Here is a 19,112-nt window from a genome sequence, read left to right as displayed (position 1 = left end):
GGAGTTCAGAACTGGTTATTCAAAATGTTTCAGGGCACCCCGATCAGAATTAGCTTCCCCTAGATATTAAGATTTTCAATGTCAAGGAAGGACAAAAAAGTTTTCATCCCACTAAGTTCCCAGAAGTAAAAACTGTTTTGAAAATAAATTTTAATTTAAACAAGTTTTAAAATGTCATTCAAATGAAGTTTGCTAATCCTGTACACAGATTCAAACGTGGGCATCAGAACACTGGCGATTTACCTCCACATAGGTCCTCTGCCAAGCCTCTAGGATGGCCGCGGCCTTATCCTCATTCCAGTTGATATGCGAAACATACTCGTACCCCTTGAAGTGTTCGTACATCTGCTTGGGAGTCATTAACTGAAACATGGTCTGCAAGGCATGGGCACTGCAACAGGAGAGAAGGCATAGATCAGCACCCCCAGGAAGCAGCTCTCACTGCGTAAAATCCCCAAGGGTGCCCCCAACTCACCTGCAGTCATTCTATTCTTCTACATGAGCACATGTTTCCATTAAAATGGGACCTGAACGGTTATTTTATGTAACAGACTGATGTACCATAGTAAAGGTGTAACCTTACAAACCTTTTACAGATAGACTCCCAAATTGAATTAATAAGCAATTTCCTTTCTCAGTTTCTATTCAGAGAAACAGGAAAAGTAGAGAAGTAGATAGCTTGACCAGATATGCTGGGCTCACCCCTGCACACTCACTTGTGCAGAAATCCCAGACGATGACTCTCCCAAGGGAGAAACCTCAGACAGAGTGCCTGACACTTGCCAGAGCAGAGTCCACAAGTGCACAGAGGATAATCCTTGGTTAGCTGTCATTTGTTGGTCTTTTACTGGCTATGATGAAGTTTAGCTCATATCATTTAACTCTATATGCTATGACCAACGTCTCTTGCCTGCTTTACACTTGCCCTGACTTTCCACATAGTGGGCAGATGTAAAAAGACCAACGGTTATTAACTATAGTTAATATGGATGATAATGACAAATCTGCTCTTGAAAAATTCCCCACAAGGTGCCTTTTGAGCTGGTCTGGTTTGCTAACATTTCCTAATATTCTATTACAGTGGACGGCTAGCAAGGATAACAGTTAAGTATTAATACAAATACACCTGCAGTTGTCAGAGGGGGAGTGGGTTCTCAGAACAGGATAAAAATGAGATGGCTTAGATGTTCCTTTGTGTGTTAGATTACCTACCTGACAAGCTTCCCAGTGCTGTTCTTGACCGTGCCACCCACAATCAGCTCCTCCTGCCAGTGCATATACTTCCTGGATAACCCATGACATCCACCATTCAAAACAAGGGCCATATCAAGAGGCTAAAATAGAAAGACAGCCACATAATTACGGGAATTAGCAGGCAGGTCACATGCCTTGTTAAAATCCAGTGCATTCAGGGCTTGTTTGTTTCAGAGAGAACATTAAAAACAAGGCTAATGAGAGGTGTATGGCAAATCTTACACCAAAATTTCACTCTATAAACAAACTTAGTTCCATAAAAAAGTTACTGAGAATGAAATCTTACAAATGAAAATAATAAAACAAAAAATGGGGGAAAACATCACATTTTTCTCTCTACCCATCTGGAGAAGAATGTACTCACTTTGGTTGCATTTTTATTGGGGGCGGTGGTGGGGCAGTCTGGATCAGCCGGATTGAGGCAGGGCCGGTCCATGTAACCATGACCAACTTCTGCCTTATTCAGCATTTCCTCCCAGCTGTCCACTTGATAGTTTATTTTCTTTAACTCTTCTAGGAATTCCAAAGGGTCAAAGTTTGTCCACTGCAAAGGAGGCTTACCTCTGTGAAAGAAATTAGGAGGCAAGACAATGAAAAGAGGCTTCTAAACCCTTAGTGAAATAACAAGACTACATGTATTGCACATACTGCATCCAATTACATGAGGCTTTTTAGTAATGCTATTTCTAGGACCCTGGCACAAAAAAATGCTCCTTTCAAGTCTATCTGCATACAAACAGAAGTCAGGAAAATAACTCGTGAATGAAGAGGACAAGCAGAGAGCTGATAAATGAACAAAGGCACAAAGAATCTTTATTTGCTGATATATTGTTTTTAATACCTAACAACAAAATTAGCTAGTGGCTGGTAAGCAAAAGACTGAGATTCAAAATTAAGACCAAAAACAAAAAGGGGGAGGGAGCACAATGTCAAATTAGCACTTGCCAGCCTAATAAATGCTTTGTATATGTCGTCAATCAAAATATTTGATCTCCATTACCTGCAATAATCCCATACTTATGAGCTCTCCCTGACAGCCTGGCAGTCAACCCCGTAAGCCCCCTGCTGCCTCTGCCATCACCGCCATCAAGGCCACTTCCCCCCACACTCACTTTTGAATTTGTGCTGTTGACAGACCAGAAAGGCTTTTGGCTGCCTGTTATGTGGTTCAAACCACACTGTAGCTGCTTAACCAGGCTGAAATCATTATTCAGAATCTCCCAACCAGAAAACACAAAACCCCTTATTTCCCATCTAAAACTGTACACTGAAGGTCAGGGTATGGCCACTGCAAATTGCTTTTGCAGATATGTGCAAGCTAGGACAGAAACAATAACCCAAGCACTAACTCTTGCATAATTAACTGAAAATGTCGACACTGATTAACAATTATTCTTTAAATGGTTCGGTGTATATAATATCCAACTGCTAAACTGTGAAGCATCCCCTACCAGGGGCCTTCAGATAGCAGATTTCCCCCTTAAATGTCATTAATGTGATCCAGAGGAAAGTTAGCATTTTACTTCACAGGAAGATCTTGAATTTTAACTCAAAATATGTAGTTCTGACATGTACCACTAGTAAGTTCTCTCCTTAAAAGATAAGCTAAACCTACTTGAGTGCCTAATCCGCAAAACTGCAAACATTTTTAAGAGTTAAAAAAAAATCACACATTCACCAAAATCATTTGCATTTTATTTGCATATAAATAGGCTGGTAAAAGTGAATGAAATTTAATGATGCCTACGGAACTTTTTTTGATGAGAAAAAATATTCTGCTGAAGTCCCATCTCTTCCAACTATTTATTCAAAAAATGCACATGTAATTTCAACGTTTTTATTTCTTGTTTAAAACTGAAACAATGATAGAGTAACACGAGAAACATTCTAGAGCCTAGAAATCACAGACAACAGAAAATAAGATGATACACTTACAGTAGGTACGCTGTCCCTGATTGTAACTTGGCCCCTTCCCAAAAGCAGTCCAAAGGTGTAATGATTAAACAAGGGTAAAGATATTCTATTATCTGTCAAAGTTAACAAGAAGAGGCTATGCATTAGGCTAACATACACCACTAGGATGGTTTCAGAATTTCTGAGAATTTTTTTTGCAAACAGAAAGAAAACATACCTGATCCATGTAACCTGTTTCTGTAATAAGTTCTCCAGATTTGTAACACAAATGTTCTAATTTCCACTGCCTATTAGAGATAAAAATTTCTCATTGTAATAAAGTGCGGAAATCAGTACAAAATCAGAACTATAGAACATACAGAAAGAATGGCAATTTTGATCACTTTTAAGTATCTGTCAAAACGAGCAAAGCTTTTGCCAAGTAGAGACCCAACAAGCTTGCTTTAATGAATAGATAATACTCAATTGTAATTAACATGTGGGGTGTTTATGTAAATGATGCTATCAAAGTACTCGAGAAGTCTTGTTCTCTTAAGTGTTCTCTCAATAATCTTGTTTACACCATTAATCTGCTTTTCTACATACATTAAACAACTTCAGGGCAGATAATTCAGAGCTGAATTGTCACAAATTCAAAATACATGGGGACTAAATCAGTAAGGATTATAATGTATTAACATATATTCAGGTGGGGAAATATTACTTTTTTTTTTTTTCCCCACTGGCAGATAACGTCCTTATTAACAGAAAGTGTTCAAAATGAACTTTCCTGCTCTTAGCTCTGGAAGCTACAAAGCACTGCCAGGTAGATCAGTTTCCCACTTTACAGCCTTCTTGTTCTATAAAAATATTAAATATAATGATCAATAATTACCTCTTTTATCTATCATCTACATATTATTATAGCGTTTTGTTACCCCTAGAAGAATGCTGTATAAAGCCCATGACTTTAGGGAGATAAGTCTAACTCGAAAAAAAAGAAATTTAGAGACAGTGGGGATGGCAAATCCAAGAGAGGGCGGGGAAAGAACCTTCCAGACTTGTTCTGGTCACCCCAAGAAGCACTCCTGTGCACCTGCCCCACCCATCCCTCAGCACTGGGCTAAAACGGCGTCTTTCTGCTAAGCTTTCTTTGGCCAGTACAATTAAATGACCCCTTTCTCTTGAAAATTTTGGAGTACTGGTTGGTAAGATCTCCTGCATGACACCTGGAGCACCTGCAGTGGGGACTGCCTGTGTTTGGCTTTGTACTTGCTTATCTGTATTGATGTCCTTCTTCTCCCTAACTAGACTGTTGGCTCCTGAGAGTAGGACCCAAGATACCCATCCATCATCCATCTACCCACCCACTCCTCTATATCTTTGTATTTTAATTCCACATAGTGTCAACGCAGGCTATCTAGCATGAGTAGGTTCTAACTTACTATCACTTGATCGATTAATTTTTAAGTACCCTTTCTTGAGAAGGGCATGGCTGTGCATTAGGAAAAACAAACAAACAAACAAAACACACAACACTGGCTTACTGTATCAATCTAATTCTCCATTTTCTCACCTGAACTATCAGATGGTTTGAAAGAGGTGTTCTTTAAAGTTCATTTCAATGCATAAAAGTTCTCTGGTTCCATCTCAGCTTAAGAGTGTAATTTCATAGTACAGATGCGCGCATTTTCTCCTTAGGTGTGTAAGTGACAAGCCCTTCACAGTAGGTTCCCATTATATTAAGAATGCATCCAACATGCTCACAGTGGCCCTGTGACACCCATTTCCCAATTGCAAACTTCGCAGAACTGCACTGGGTAGTTGCTTCCCCAACACCGCTCCTGATAGACTGGGAAAGCTGTGTTGGTAAGAGCCAGGATGTGCTATGCTCTCCAGCCAAATCTGCCTGACAAAAGTGCTAAAATACCTCCTTACATTTTTGAGAGCCCTTTCATATACACATATATCTGCTTCTGTTCTGGGAAGCTCCTGAAGGTCATGGAGCAAACATGATCATGGCTTAGTTTATGGATGAAGAAACAAGGGTATGCCAAAGATATGTGACTTGTCCCAGGTGATGCTGGGCCCTAGGATCCTGTCCTCCAGCCAGAGCCAGTTAAGACCATGAGGAGTGGTGGTTACAGCAGAGACATGCACAGATTTTCATTTTCTTTTCTCCCTCATTCTCCCTGGCCACTGACTGTGTCTACATTGCCACTTCTTTACCCCCTCTGTGAAAAATAAATCGTGCTGGCCAACCACTCAGTTAAGAGGTGCTGAAAGCCTACTGGGGTGGGCTGGAGTTATATAAATGTCAACTCAGTGGTCCCCTGGAAATGGGAGTTAGTGATAGTCATTTTGACAGTTCAGGGAGAAGGTCCAGTTGAAATTTATCAATTCAGGCAGTCAGCCAATCAAGTGTCTGCCCTGATCTAAATGCTGTATAAGAATGAACAAGATGCAGTCCCTGCCCTAAATAACTCACAGTTCAGATGATAGATAAGAAAAAGTGGTGTTAGTTTTGTTACAGAACTCTTCCTATGCTTTTACTATACCCACAGCATTGTTACATTAGCCATGAAGCTGACTGGTAATATTCTGTAAAGTTGTATATGAGTCTATCTTATTCCACCCAACTGTCAGTAGGAATTCACCATAGTGGCTCAAGCCCCTATTTGCTTTGTGACACATACTAACAACTATCAATATCTTCAGTGAATACAAAGTAAGAAGTAACTTCTTTTTCTTTTCTAGTCTTTTCTTATTCCTTGTAAGTTGACCAAAGGCAATTCAAAATCTAACTGTCCTAAAAACATCTTATGTAATAAAAGATCTCCAGAATGGGTATATAGCCACCCAAATGGCTCCTTGAAGGATCATACTCATTTGGGTATAGTGGCAGGACACTAACTGAAAATACATTGTAAAGTACTGTATTTGGTCGGTTACCAAACTCTGGAAACAAATCAAGATTTTAGAAAAATCATTCCATTAAAACATGATTTAAATTAACACCCCAGGTATATTTCCAGGGCAACCTTATTTACTACAACAAAGGGGCCTATTCCAGCAGCTCCTTCCCACCACCTTACCTGTTATACATATAAACGTGGACCCGGCTGGCCTGGAGTGCCGAATCCAGATGTTGGCGGAGTGCTTCTGTGGTCAGGACATTAGCACCTTCTTCTTTCGGGGTCTGAATCATGAGTTGAGGATTAAACATAGCCTCTTCTCCAATCTTCTGGCGAGTATAATTTAATTCGCGACTCACTCGTCCACCAACTGACAAACGTAGAGGTTTCAATTAGAATAGCAAACCCCCACAAATTCGTGTTCCATCTGTTATCTCACTAAGAAGCACAGGATACATGATAAATATACCCTGGCCATGAAAATACATGACTGATGTTTGAGGAATAATGTTTGTGTTATTGTTATTGACAATGTTAACTTTACCAATAATAAACACAAAAAAATACTCACTAAATCCATTAACAACTGTTCTGCCTGTTACATGCACCAACCTAATGCATACGTGCTTTGTGCACCTTCTGACTAATGCACTGTATGTATAAAGGGGGGAGGTGGCAGGAAAACTTGAGACACCTTTTCCTTGCAAACCAGACCAAATACCTGTGCTGCAATTTCTTTCACTTGTATAAACAACACTCCCCTGCACCACATTCCATTGATAAATGGCTTCGATTTATACTCTTCTAAATAATCTAAGCAAAGGTAACAAGGAAATGTTTCTCCTTATGCAAAAAACAAATAAACGAACAAGTAAAAGTGACAAAAGTGTATTCGGCACAAAACTTGCCATGAGAAGAAGAATGGGATTCACAGATGCACACAGGAAAATCCTACTGGAGAGGAACCAAATGTGTCAGGAGTGGCTGTCAGGGGCCAGCCCTGGAACCTGGTTCCAGCAGACTTACCTGGTTAGCACTCAGAAAACACAGATGCCAGGTTCTAAGCTACCTGGAGGCCAGCAGCCTGTGTTCCAGGAGCTCCCCAGATGATTCTGAACCACTACTGGCCTCATCACCAACCTGGCTCTTCAATAGGCTGGCCAAAGTTGGGCATGCTAGAAGCCAGTGCAAGGAGGTACATGTGATGTTGTTGCTGCAAACTGCTTTTTTGTCTTCTTCCTCAGGTCCTAGGTTGTATTTCAGTTCTGGTTTTAGAACAATCCAAGCTCAGAATGCTGAACCTGGCTGGGAGGTATGGTGGGAAGGGGGGGCCGGGCGGGGAGTAGAGTGGTGAGGCCAAGCCCTGAAGGGTGTTTTGATTTCATTCAGTCAAGAATAAGGGGCTGGAAGGGAAGGGGCTGGGAGGAGCAACAGAGAATCCTAGAGCCCCCTCCCCACGCACACACTCCAGGGCCTATAAGTGATTCTGAATAGTTCCTGAAGGCCCTGATAGTGAATGTTTGCTGAGAAGTAGGCCTTCAGCTTCATTTAGAAAGAGCCATCAGTGATCATTGCAGCTTCCCCATGAGGAGGAATCCTTTTCCATTAAGTTTAGTATGCAAGGACATAAACATTTGGTTTGGGCAAGTAAATAAGTACTGGGAACGGCGGGTTGTTTAGTTCTCTTGGCATATTTTATAAACAAGGGGGCAGGCTAGAAAGCAAATCATGCCCTCATTAGGAAAACTAGTCCAGATTCACAGGCTGGCAGGATCATCTGTGCAGATTCACGCAGATGGCCCATGCCACCTCGGAACTTTGTGAGATGAGGCTGAACCGACTGTGTGGGTATCAGAGAGCAGAAAGAAGCGGAGAGGGAGAAGGGAGGGGGAAATAAAGGAGGAGAGGAAGAGTGGGAAAAATTATCAGTTGGTTACATAAAGTATTAAAAGCCCTCCAGCAGAGAACTTTGACAAATGCCCTGCGGAATTAGGGAGGACTCTGTAATCAATTTGAGGTACCAGGAAGACCACAGGAAAACATAAGGAAACAACTGGCAAAGGAGAATGCATTTACAAAATGCTCCTCTAAAACTGCCTGCAGGTAGGGTCTGGCTCCTTTTGGCAGAAATTACAATACAACCAATTAACAAGTGAGCTGAATCACACTCAATCTACCTTCTCTAGAGACAGAAAAGCTGTTCAAGGCTAAAAAGCCAATTATTAGCCCAGAGGTCACTTCTGAGAAGCTACAGAGCTGCACACCAAAAAGCTCCAAATAGCCTTTTTGAAAACAAAAGCTCAAATTAAAAAAAAAAAAAAAAAAAAAAGCTCATTCTTCTTCTTTTTTTTTTCCTGATTTTTCCTGGCTACATGACATCAATGCCCCACACTTATAAATCATTTATATTTCCACTTGCCTCCTCAAGCATTGGCTAGCACAAGATTTCCCATTCTGCTTAGAAAAGTTGCACTTCCCTTTTACTTTTATTGAAGCTTAAAACTTCAGGTGAATTATGACAAGGTAAAAAACGGGACCACAGACTCCCCCTGACTCCCCAGCCGCTGCCACTTAGCAAAGCGGCTGCCTGTAACTATAACCAATATGGTAATGAGCCAAAGGAGGAGAGCACACAAGAAAAATGAGATGCAAGGTTCCTGCAGCTGAGAACTTTGACTATACTCTTTCACACCAACCTCATAATGGATCAATTATTTTATCACAGGGGTTTTCAGAAATTATGCTACTTGCTATAAGATATAAAATGTACCTCAGAGGTTCCGTAATGTCACCTTTTTAGATGCATATTTAAGTAAACCCACATATTTTAATTCAAGTGTGGATTTTCAGGTCTCTGGAATTGAAAACACTTATGCTTTTCCCTCTCTTTGCTCAAGTGATAAATGTGAACATTTTGCTAATGTGACCAGATTCAACCAAGACAAGACTATCATAAGTGGCCCAAGCAACTAGAGTTGAAAGACCTTGAATTCTAAATTTCCTCAACTACATATGCTGTATCCTACTTTTGAGTATTGTTAAATTCTATTTTTTACATATTACATGGCCATACTTTTTAAAATTTCATCTTATATTTAACCAAATATATTTTTGCAAAACTATTCAGTAATTTTAAAGAAGTTTAGTTGACATTCACTTTAATTGACAAATGAATGGTAATAACACCACTCATTCATCTGGTGAGCATTTCGGGGGTGTGTGCTACGTCCTAAGCTGCTGGGGTGCACTGGTGGATGAGACCAGTTTGTTCTCTACTCCCAAGAGTCTCACTGGCTAGTGAAGCAAACAGGCAACAGACAAGCAAACCAATATAATAATTTCATGGCATGAGAAGTGCTATGGAAGAACTGATGATGGGGATGTCATGTGAGTTACTGGGTGGTGGGGTTGGGGAAGGCCACTTCAAATGGAGTAGCCAGGGAAGACCTAAAAGGAAGTAACTTGGAAGAGCTGGAGGAAGTGTTCTGGGCAGAGGAACTGGCAACTGCAAAGCCCTTAGGTTTGGCTTCTGCAGGGAGAAAAAGGAGGCGAGTGTGGCTGGTGCTTGGTGACACCATAATGATGTCATTCACCTGGTTGCACTGGTAGACATAGCTCCTTCTTAGGTGTACCTGTCATAAACTGCACAGCATTCACGTGATCTTACATCAGTATTCACCCAAGGCACTCTGGAACAAGCTACCAGAAAAAGAAACCTCTCTGGACAGAGCAATTTTATGAACTTGCCTGACTTGCTACCCTAAATCATAGCTGAGTAACAACCAGAGCTGTTCCTTATCTTGCTGGCTTCCTTATCGTACACCAGTGTGAAGCTCTGCTCTCAGGAAGTCCCTCAGAATCCATTTCAAGTGGTTGAAATTGCAGGTGTGATCTTCTATTTCCCATTTTCAAGGTTGAAGTCCCTCGTCATTATTTTTAAAATAAATGAATGTTCATGAAATACTGCATAGTGATTTTTGACTACTGATCAGAATAAACCGTAAGATCCAGTATTTGTGACGTAGATAAAAGAATACTAACAGTCATGTCAACAGCCCTTATTGCTGTATGGTGATTTATAGGTAATATCACTTTTTGCTTCCTTTTTGGGAGGTTATCTCTATTTCTTATTATTTCTGTGATGAACATGTATAATTATAAAGACTTTCTTTCATGTGCCAAAAAGAGACAAATAAGTGAGATCTGAATTAAAGACAAGCTCCACGTAAAAATAACATGCATATCTATCATATTCTAAAGTCCTCATATACTTTTCTCTCTCCTAATAACAACTTTAACAATAAAATAACAACCAAACTCTTTGAACAAGACTCTGAAGAAATGTTATCTCGGGATCCTGGGACAAAAAACCCACCTCTATACTTGTGCGGTGCTTTCCACCTACAAAGCCCTTTCACACTCATTATTTACTTATTTATAAATATTTTGCTCAGTGCCAATCCCTCATCAAGTTCCAACAAGCTGGACTAGACAGGTGATGAGAAAGAGAATCAGAAGGTTCTGCATCCCAGCCCTGCCACCTGGGGCACTGAGATTTGGGACAAGTCCCGGATACAGTTGAGCTGCAGTAACCTTCTCTGTTAAATGGGATTAAAATGTTACTACTAACCTTGTAGGGCCAATAAGAATGTGAAATTTCCCAAACCCTTAACCAGTAGCTGAGCAAGCACCCATTCATTTACTCATTTATCGCAGAGCATGTAACAGCACCCTTACCTTACTGGTGAGAAAACACAGCTGCAGATTTTGGGTGACTTGTCCAAGGCTACCCAAGCTAACAAGAGGCAAAACTGACCCTTTAACCCTGAGTCTAAATGCCCTGCAAGCCTTGTAGCTTCTGAGCACCAGCTGAGGATATGAGTTTTAGAGCACCAAAGCTCAAAGACCAGACTATACAAAGCTCACAGCTAGAGCTTTTAGAATGCATGGAAGTATTACACAGAACAAATAATTGCTATTTTTATTGAAAGGATAACAATGTTGCATCCAGATTTTTCATAGCCACTGAGGAGATATCAGATTTGTCAGTACAGCCCCATGGGTGGACAGGGCCCCTTCCTTTTCTGGTCCCCAAAGGGGCAGAGAAATGAGGGGTCACAGAGAACAAGGAGGCCTAAGCCTCTTTACCTGCAAATTCCGCCATCTTGTTCTCCAGATATCTGAGGCTTAAACCAATTCTTTTAAGAGATGGGGTAAAGAGCATCACTTCTGCAAAGATGTTCATAATTAAGCTCCGCTGATTCTTTCCTCCCCAAATCAAACCAAGTATGGTCTTCCAAGGTGAAAAAGTGCCAGTACAGGTGAGAAACCATTCCACACATGCGTCTACAGGCTGGGCCAAATCATTTCCAATCCGTGGTAGACAAGAGATGCCCCCTTCATGATGTTCTGCTGTATCATTCTTGAGCACAGAGCTTAATACAAGCTCTGGCATTTGTGCAAAAAGCTTTTCACAAAAGCTTATTGTGATCCACAAAAAGATAATCGGAGGGACCAACCAAAGTGTTTTTCCCAATAAATTCCAAGTCCTTTCGGGAGGCACAATCTGCTGCCCACTCACCTCCACTGCCCACTCACTCACCCCGGTACATCAAGCTCACAGCACATACTCAGTATGTCAGATGAATGAATGAATGAAGAGCTTCAATACAGAGCCTTGGGAACAGGCAGTCATCTGTATAAGATATTAATTCTCCCCAAAGCCTCGAAAAGTCAATCAGTCAAAACAAATGACCCTTTCAGCCTGAAAAGTACCCACTCAGAGTCCAATTAGGAAAATAGGGTCTGTGTATACGCAGGCGTAGCATTTGCATTTGATTAATCCCATGAATTATCTAACAGACCCTAGAGAGATTCCCCCCCCTTAGTTATTTCAAGTCCTTCTTTCAGTGCTGTGATTACTTATTGTGAGGGTGAAAAACGTACAAACCTCTAAAAGAGGGTAACTGCTAAATTGTTACCACTAGATCATTTCATAAACTAAAAAAAAAAAATAAAGAAGATTCAGTAATTTGGGCAACTGGCTGAAAACTCCCGGGCTGTGAGTTTTAGTTACTCTTCCACCCATCTCTTTTATTCATGACTAGCCAACTGCTGCTTAAGCTTCTGGGCTGTTTTTCTCCTTGTGAGATTGTGCCCTTGGGTGTTGCCATGGGAAAATGCTAGAATCAGATAGCCCAAAGAAAATTTCCCTTCAAGAGGGAACCCAGTGAGATGAAAACCACAAAAACAAGACAAGAGCAGGAAACATCCCAACCCCTCCCCAGAGACGGAGGGGGTGGGAGTGGAGGGCGGAGTTCAGGAAAAGTAGCTATAGGATTGCTTGGAGCATATTCCGGCTGCAAGCCCCTCACACCAGCTGTTTGTGGTGCCATCTGCTCCAGCCTAGCGCAGGCTGCTTCCTCTGAGTGGCCTTCCCTGAAGCTGCCTGTTCATCCTGTCGGACACGATCAGGTCACCCTAGCACTCTGCCTGCCACAGTCTCACCCCTCCACCCCGTATTTCTTACAGGGCCACCAGCTCCCAAGATGACACTGCATCTGTCAGGAGGCCCATTCTTCATTGGTTACTTGCTGTGCAAGTGAGGGCTGCAGTCAACCCTAACTACGACAGGCCCAGGGAAATCACAGCCTTCAGGACACAGCACAGTCGAGCTTTGCTTTACCCCTAACTGCCTACCTGCCCAGCTGTGAACTGTCCCAGGTCCTACCGGGATTTAAAAACCAGAATACTCAAGTGTTACAAACAAGTTAGTGTAAACCCAGGCCTGTCCTGCTTCCTGTCCCTGAGCTGAGCAAGCCCAGGAGGGTCCGACACGCAGTAGCACTCTCTCAGAAGCAATGCTGGACCAGGAAACAGAGGGACCAAGGACAGCGTGTTGTTATCAAATTCTAAGTGTTTAGTAAGGCCTCCTAAAATCTTCATTAAAAAAATAAAAACAGAAAACAAGCCAACAACAACAAAACCCAAATGCTTGCTTGCATGGCAGGGGCTCTCTATCACAGCATTCAGGCTGTTGCATAACAACCCCTGTTCCCTTCTTCCAGCTTCTGTAGGGCTGACATCACCTCTCCTCGCCATTGTCCTGCCTGGGCTCCTTTCACTGGCCTCCTATTTGAGCATGCACTGGGGACGAGGGGTGGGGGGGCAGGACACAGGCTCCCACCCCTGTGGAACACCAAGATGGCCCAATTTCTCTCCCACACCCGATCCTTCCCTCTTTGCATCTGTGTGAGGAGATGCCCATCACTGGGGGCCACTTTCATGAGTTTGTTGCTATCAAGATTAGCTGGATTAGGGGCTGATGCATAAGGACCCCCTGGTGCTGTGAGGAAGTTTCATCACCGGGTCAGCATGGTGTGAACTATATTCTTTCACCATCACCACCACTCCTTACAGCCACCAAGCAAAAAAAGAGGGGAGGGAAAATAGCAGAAAAAAATGCTTCAAGTGCAAAATGCATGAACTCATCATAGCAATATATTCCTCCATTGTGCATTTCCAAGGCCGTGAGTCATTCAAGACTGTCCTTCTTTAAAACAAGAAATCTACTGTGATTCTTATCTAATGGGTCTGCGAGTGGTGGTAGGTGGAATGGTTAGCATAGCTACCACGAAGCACAAAGAAACTTCTAGCCCTTTGCTAAAACCAGTCAAGCAGTTTGGGAAGAGCCGCACTGCTGGAACCTTACATTATGTTCAAGGAGAACTGACACCTCCATGCTCCATGATGGTCATTCCCATTCTTCTAAAGGACAAACACCATCCCACCCAGTGGCGATCCGCTGCCCCCGCCCCCCACCCTTAATTTGAAGGAAAACAATGTGGGCAGGAGTGGAGGGAATGGTGGGGGGGACGACAAGAGGCTAGGAAGGAAAACAGAAAAGCACAACTCTTAGCTCCTTTTAACAATTCAGTGACTGAAAGTTTTCTTCCCAAGAATTCCCTTGGCCCATTCACCTACCCAAAGCCCCAATTCTGGCCACTGCTCATGTGGACCCTGCATGAAGTAAACACAGTTTGTAGAGAAAGTAATGGGATTTCTGCAAGTGTGTGTGTGTGTGTGTGTGTGTGTGTGCATGCGTGCATGCATGTGTTTTATAGAACAGTCCCTCTTGCACAGAACCGGGCTGTTCCATCAAAGCCGTATCTGTTATATTTCTGTCTTTCTCTTCTGTTTGGCGTATTCACCAACAAGAGAAAAGGAGGTAAGCTTTGGCGGCCCTGACCTGCAGCTGGAACACAATACTTTCGCACAGCCCTGCCGACCCCTGACATAAATTTTACACCGCAGCTGGCATTTACACACTCAGCATTACCATATGTATAGCTGCTCAGTGCTAATTATGCTAATCACCTGTCTAACTCGCTGCTGCGAAAAATGGTTGTATTTAGCAGTCCAGTGCCTACCAATGCAGCTTACTGTGTGGCTGAAATGTACATTCAGACGGCCCTGAATGGCAAGATTTTTCCACGTTGCTGGCTACATTCAGGCCTCAGAAAAATTTATTCAAGTCAACTGGTTTCGGTCCGCAACAAAAAAGTTACGAGAAAAAAGTGAGTGTGCTCTTGCCCTAACATTCTGGATCTGCTTGCAAGCAAAATGATAAATCAATTGGTGTGGGAAACAAAAAGGGAGAGAGATTTCTTTTGGGAGCCATGTGAAACTGTAGCCTATTTAAAAAAAAAAAAAAAAAAAGGAAAAAAGGGTCATCCTATTCCCCAAATCTCTAGAAAAAGCAGTTAATAGATATTTAGTCCTAATTCCAATTCCCTCAAATTGCAAGCTTTGTTTGCAATTAAGCAAGGTTTTAAACATGTGCAATGTTTTTCCTGGATCATGTGTGGACTGAAATAATAGTGTCATCTTTATCATTTTTTAAACTTATTAAAACAATGTATATATAAACCTCATGGGGAAAAATCAGGTAAGAGGAAAGACTTTCTTAAGCAGCTAGTGACAATCTTTTTGTTATTTTCTCTCTTAGCCTCTATTTAAAAAAACATTGTGATATGTACATCTATTCTGTGAAGTTTTCTGGTTTCTTTACTAAAAGAGCAAAGGAAATCAAGGACTGGGCATTGGGAAGATAGGAGAATTGAAAAAAGAGAGAGTCAGGAAGCCTACATTTCCCTTAACCTCAGAATTCTTGTTCTTACTATCACTGTTTCTTAAAGCAATTGTACTGGATGGATCACTCTACAGAACTGATTTCTTAAATTGGGATATTATTATTGCAGGTTGTTTTAACAATTCCAGTTCAAACTGAAACCTCATTTCCTCCACACACAAAATACCTCCATGTTAATTTTTTTTTAAACCCTGAATTTAGTCAATCTAAAGACTGCTCAGTATTATATTAGATTATTTGGATGTACAGATAACATCTAGGCATCCCAGGTTCCCTGAATTGCCTGCGGCACTGTAAACATGTTCTACTGGACAGGTGGCCAAGCGCCCAGTTACTTTCTCACCTCCAAATGATCACTATTAGTAAATTCTTTAAATTTACAAACCGGTAGGCCATTTATTTTGCAACACACCTTGGTCTACCCCCGCCCCTCAGTGTTACAAAACACCAGAGAGCAGCTTTGTGATAAACCTTTGGTTTACACACAAAAGGTGCACCAACCCAATAGGCTCTCTCAGAAACAGGAGAGGGCAGTGAAGGAAGCTGGCCTCGTCTGCCTTGCTTTGCTCACCTTTCAATGTAGCTCATGGCAGATGAAAAAGGTGATGCTCACAGATGCTTTCTTATATCAGCACCACCCCCATTCTGTTCAACATTTGATAAACTTATCTGACCCGATGAAGCAACATTATCCAAGCCACATCTTGCTCTCTTTGGCATCCCTATTCGAGTTGCTTTTCTTTGCCAATCCAAAGTATTAATTCATCTTTAGTTTCAAATCTTGACACTGCAGCCAAAAACACAAACGACACAACCACTACTGTGCTCACTGCAGAGTAGAAGGCTTACCCCTCATTCCCTCCCAATCTCTCTCTTCTTAAATAGGAGATAGACCACCCTGCCTCATGGCACAGAGCAGTGTTTACATTGCAGTACTTGACTGTGTAATACATCTGGTATTTTTGGGCAGGATTCCTGAGCTAGGGGCCAGAAGCCCTTAAGCAATGATTTAAGGGGAAAAAATCATGCACATCAACTTAACAAAGCCCACTTCCAGTCTCTTTTGCTTACTTCTGTAACACATTTCATCAATAAGTGAAAACTATCTTGCTCAATAAATTGGGGAAATCTACTGTTTTTGTTCATTTACCCTAACTAACAATAACAAATAAAGCTTGTGCTGTGGCATGGAGACTTGCTTTCCTCTAGCCTCACCATCATAGCCAGTAGTGTTTTGGGACCCATATGCAGTGTAGACTATCTGGACCATTTCGCACCTGGGTTTCTGGATTGAAAATAAGGTCCTGACTCCACATAATAAATTTCTCCAACAACAAACTTGTCATTCATTACCAGGTACCTGACTGCTCACCAACTGTACAGATTCCCTAACACATGACAGCTGTTTTTCCAACTAAACTCTAAACCCAAGTATAACAAAATAGTCATAGTCTTGAAGAGCTTAAAAATAGGATGCATCTTTCTATACATTAAATTCCTAAAATTTCCACAACAATAAAGCAGTTTCTTAATGGCAACATTCTACTGTTTTGGAAGACTAATTATCTGTCAAACCTAAAGATACATGTACAAAAACAGGTATTGCAATATAAAGAAAAAAACTCTAACTCCAATTTAAGAGAGGAAAAAAATCTAGTAAGTATTATCATAAAGAACCCAAATTCAGAGTTTGGAGGCAAAGAACAAGTAGTAAAAGCATTTAATTTTGATGACCCTGATGATATCTGTGCAGACAGGGAAGGTTCCCACTGAGAAACCCCCAAGGAGCTCCCTCCTCCGAGCATTCAGAAGGGCCTTTGTAAGCAAAGCCCTCTGCTCCCCAGGACCTCTCACGGGGATGGACCATCTAATGCTGTGGCAGTCAGCCAAAATGAGGATAAGGAAATCTGCCCTATTCCATCCCTATCTACACTCCATGTACCCTTTGGCTTTGGTGGGAGTTCCAGACAGCTCCACCCAGGAAAGCCTTAAGGAGGGCTCCTGGGAAGGAATGTCATGGTTTACGCTTCACTTACCACCTCAGAAATGCTACGGGACCCAATTCTTCCATATTTCATACAACACATTAAGCTCAGGGGACTGAGACTTATTTCACATTTCACTTGTCAATAGATTCTAAAGTCACATCGAAAGTCCTCAAAAAATGCCATGGCTCTTCAATAGGGGAAGCACATCTGCTGCTGACAAGACCTCTTCAAAGAGTGCCTGCTTAGGACACAACCTCACCAAGGTAAGAGCCCCAAGGAGGCAAATGGCAGCTCTGCATCTAGTATGCTTAAAGTAATACATTTTCTAATTCCCTCCTGTCAGTTTGTGATTAACCAGATTAACTACCATTTCGGATTTCACACCAGTCATTCCAGAGATCCATCGGGAGGAAACGAATTGGGCAGTTTATGAGTAGGTGAATGGGAGGGAGGGAAAGAGAAGGGAAGATGAGCAAAGATATAAAGGGTGAGAGATAAGGAAGGAGGGATGAAGCAGAAGGGGTTCTGGGAGCCAGTGAGGGGCAAACGAGACAGTATTATAATAATAGAATCATATGGGTATGACAATTATTTAGGAATGTCTTACATAGCTGGTACGCCCTCAATTTGTTTTCAAAATACTGTCAAAATAGTGCTAAGTTAAAATACTATAATTCTGCAAATGGCCCCTTATTAAAATCTGGTTCCTTTAAAACAATTTAAATATATTTCAATATTTATTTTGAAAGAAAAAAAAACCCCCAAAACCCCAAAACTTTAAAAATCTCACACACACACGCATACCTGACCCAGTGGAACAGACTACTTTTCAGTGGCTAAATCTGGGCAGACAGCTGGCACGAACGAAGTGGGGGCAGCCATGAAAGCAGCCCCTTCAGCTACAGAACTGTGACCCCCTGCCCCAATATGAGAAGAAGGGCAGACAAGTTACAACTCAGCCCAAATGGACAGGACCCGGGGTCATATGGAGGTCAGCTTTGAAGGAGAAATCCCAATGAAATATAAACATGGCACTGTGGAAACCAGACAAATCTCCCATAGCTTGTCCAGCCAGCGTTAATCTCGCCATCAGCTGTGGTGCATAATCCAAACAAACGAATCCGGCGGTTCATACATCTGGAAGCTGTCATCTTCTGGGGCCTCCAAGCAGTGCTATGTGCATCTGAAATACTCCACTGCCCAACATGGCTTCTAAATTTGTTGGAGGGTAAGAGTGGCAAGCAGCAGAGGGATATGGAAAACTCATGGGGTCAGCTGCCCTGTAGAGAAGGCACCTGAAGCTATTTCTTATTTTTAAAGAGATTATTGTTGGGTGTTAATTTTTTTTTTTTTATCATTTTTCTCCCAATATGAAAGAAATACCACAACTGCTTTCACCTGTACATGTGTGCCCACTATTTAAATCTAATCAATACCCATCTAATAAACAGATTCTTAATTTTTTAAAGTGCACAGGCAACCAAGAAGCAGAAAGGAGCTGCTCTGCATTCTTTCTGTCCATCGTGAAATGTACTAAAACTGACAGCCCCAGAGAGCAGAAATGGGGTGACAAAGCTGGAAAGAGCAGTAAAAGCAGAGCCCATTCTGCCTCTTTCTAGCTTATATGCCTCAGTCCTTCGCTGTCCCTTTGGTTCTGCTGCATAAGGGCACCTGGGGAAAAGTGGTTTGTGATATGAACATCTGGAGAACTAGACCACCAAAGAGCTAATAATGTGCTATGTGGGCTTCTGGAAGGAGCTGTTATTTCAATATGAACAAAGTCCAGCGGTGTCTTTTATTGCTTTTTACAAAGTCACCTTAATGCTAAAAACCTTCAGCCTGCAGTAGTTAAAATACAACAAGGTCTATCTGCAAAATTAAGTTATCTGAAGAAAAACAAGTGTTTGAATA

At 41.8% G+C, this 19,112-nt stretch overlaps 1 protein-coding gene across 5 annotated transcripts in view; it reads right to left on the bottom strand.

Moving 5' to 3' along the window:
* The window catches only part of PTCH1 (patched 1), a 69,358-nt gene that overhangs the window by 34,275 nt on the left and 15,971 nt on the right, over window positions 1-19,112 (bottom strand). For all 5 annotated transcript variants that reach the window (XM_036238789.1, XM_016159474.2, XM_036238788.1 and 2 more), the window contains exons 3-8: window positions 6,243-6,432; window positions 3,386-3,455; window positions 3,190-3,281; window positions 1,619-1,817; window positions 1,213-1,334; window positions 244-391 (exon numbers count right to left, since the gene is read on the bottom strand). In XM_036238789.1, coding sequence (XP_036094682.1) covers window positions 244-391; window positions 1,213-1,334; window positions 1,619-1,817; window positions 3,190-3,281; window positions 3,386-3,455; window positions 6,243-6,432 — 821 coding nt within the window. The remainder of the gene's footprint in view (window positions 1-243; window positions 392-1,212; window positions 1,335-1,618; window positions 1,818-3,189; window positions 3,282-3,385; window positions 3,456-6,242; window positions 6,433-19,112) is intronic.

This window comes from Rousettus aegyptiacus, unplaced genomic scaffold (genome assembly GCF_014176215.1).
Source record: "Rousettus aegyptiacus isolate mRouAeg1 unplaced genomic scaffold, mRouAeg1.p scaffold_m13_p_3, whole genome shotgun sequence".
Lineage (NCBI taxonomy): Eukaryota > Metazoa > Chordata > Mammalia > Chiroptera > Pteropodidae > Rousettus > Rousettus aegyptiacus.
Note: the sequence above shows the minus strand (reverse complement) of the source record. Positions and strands in the feature narration are given on the sequence as shown.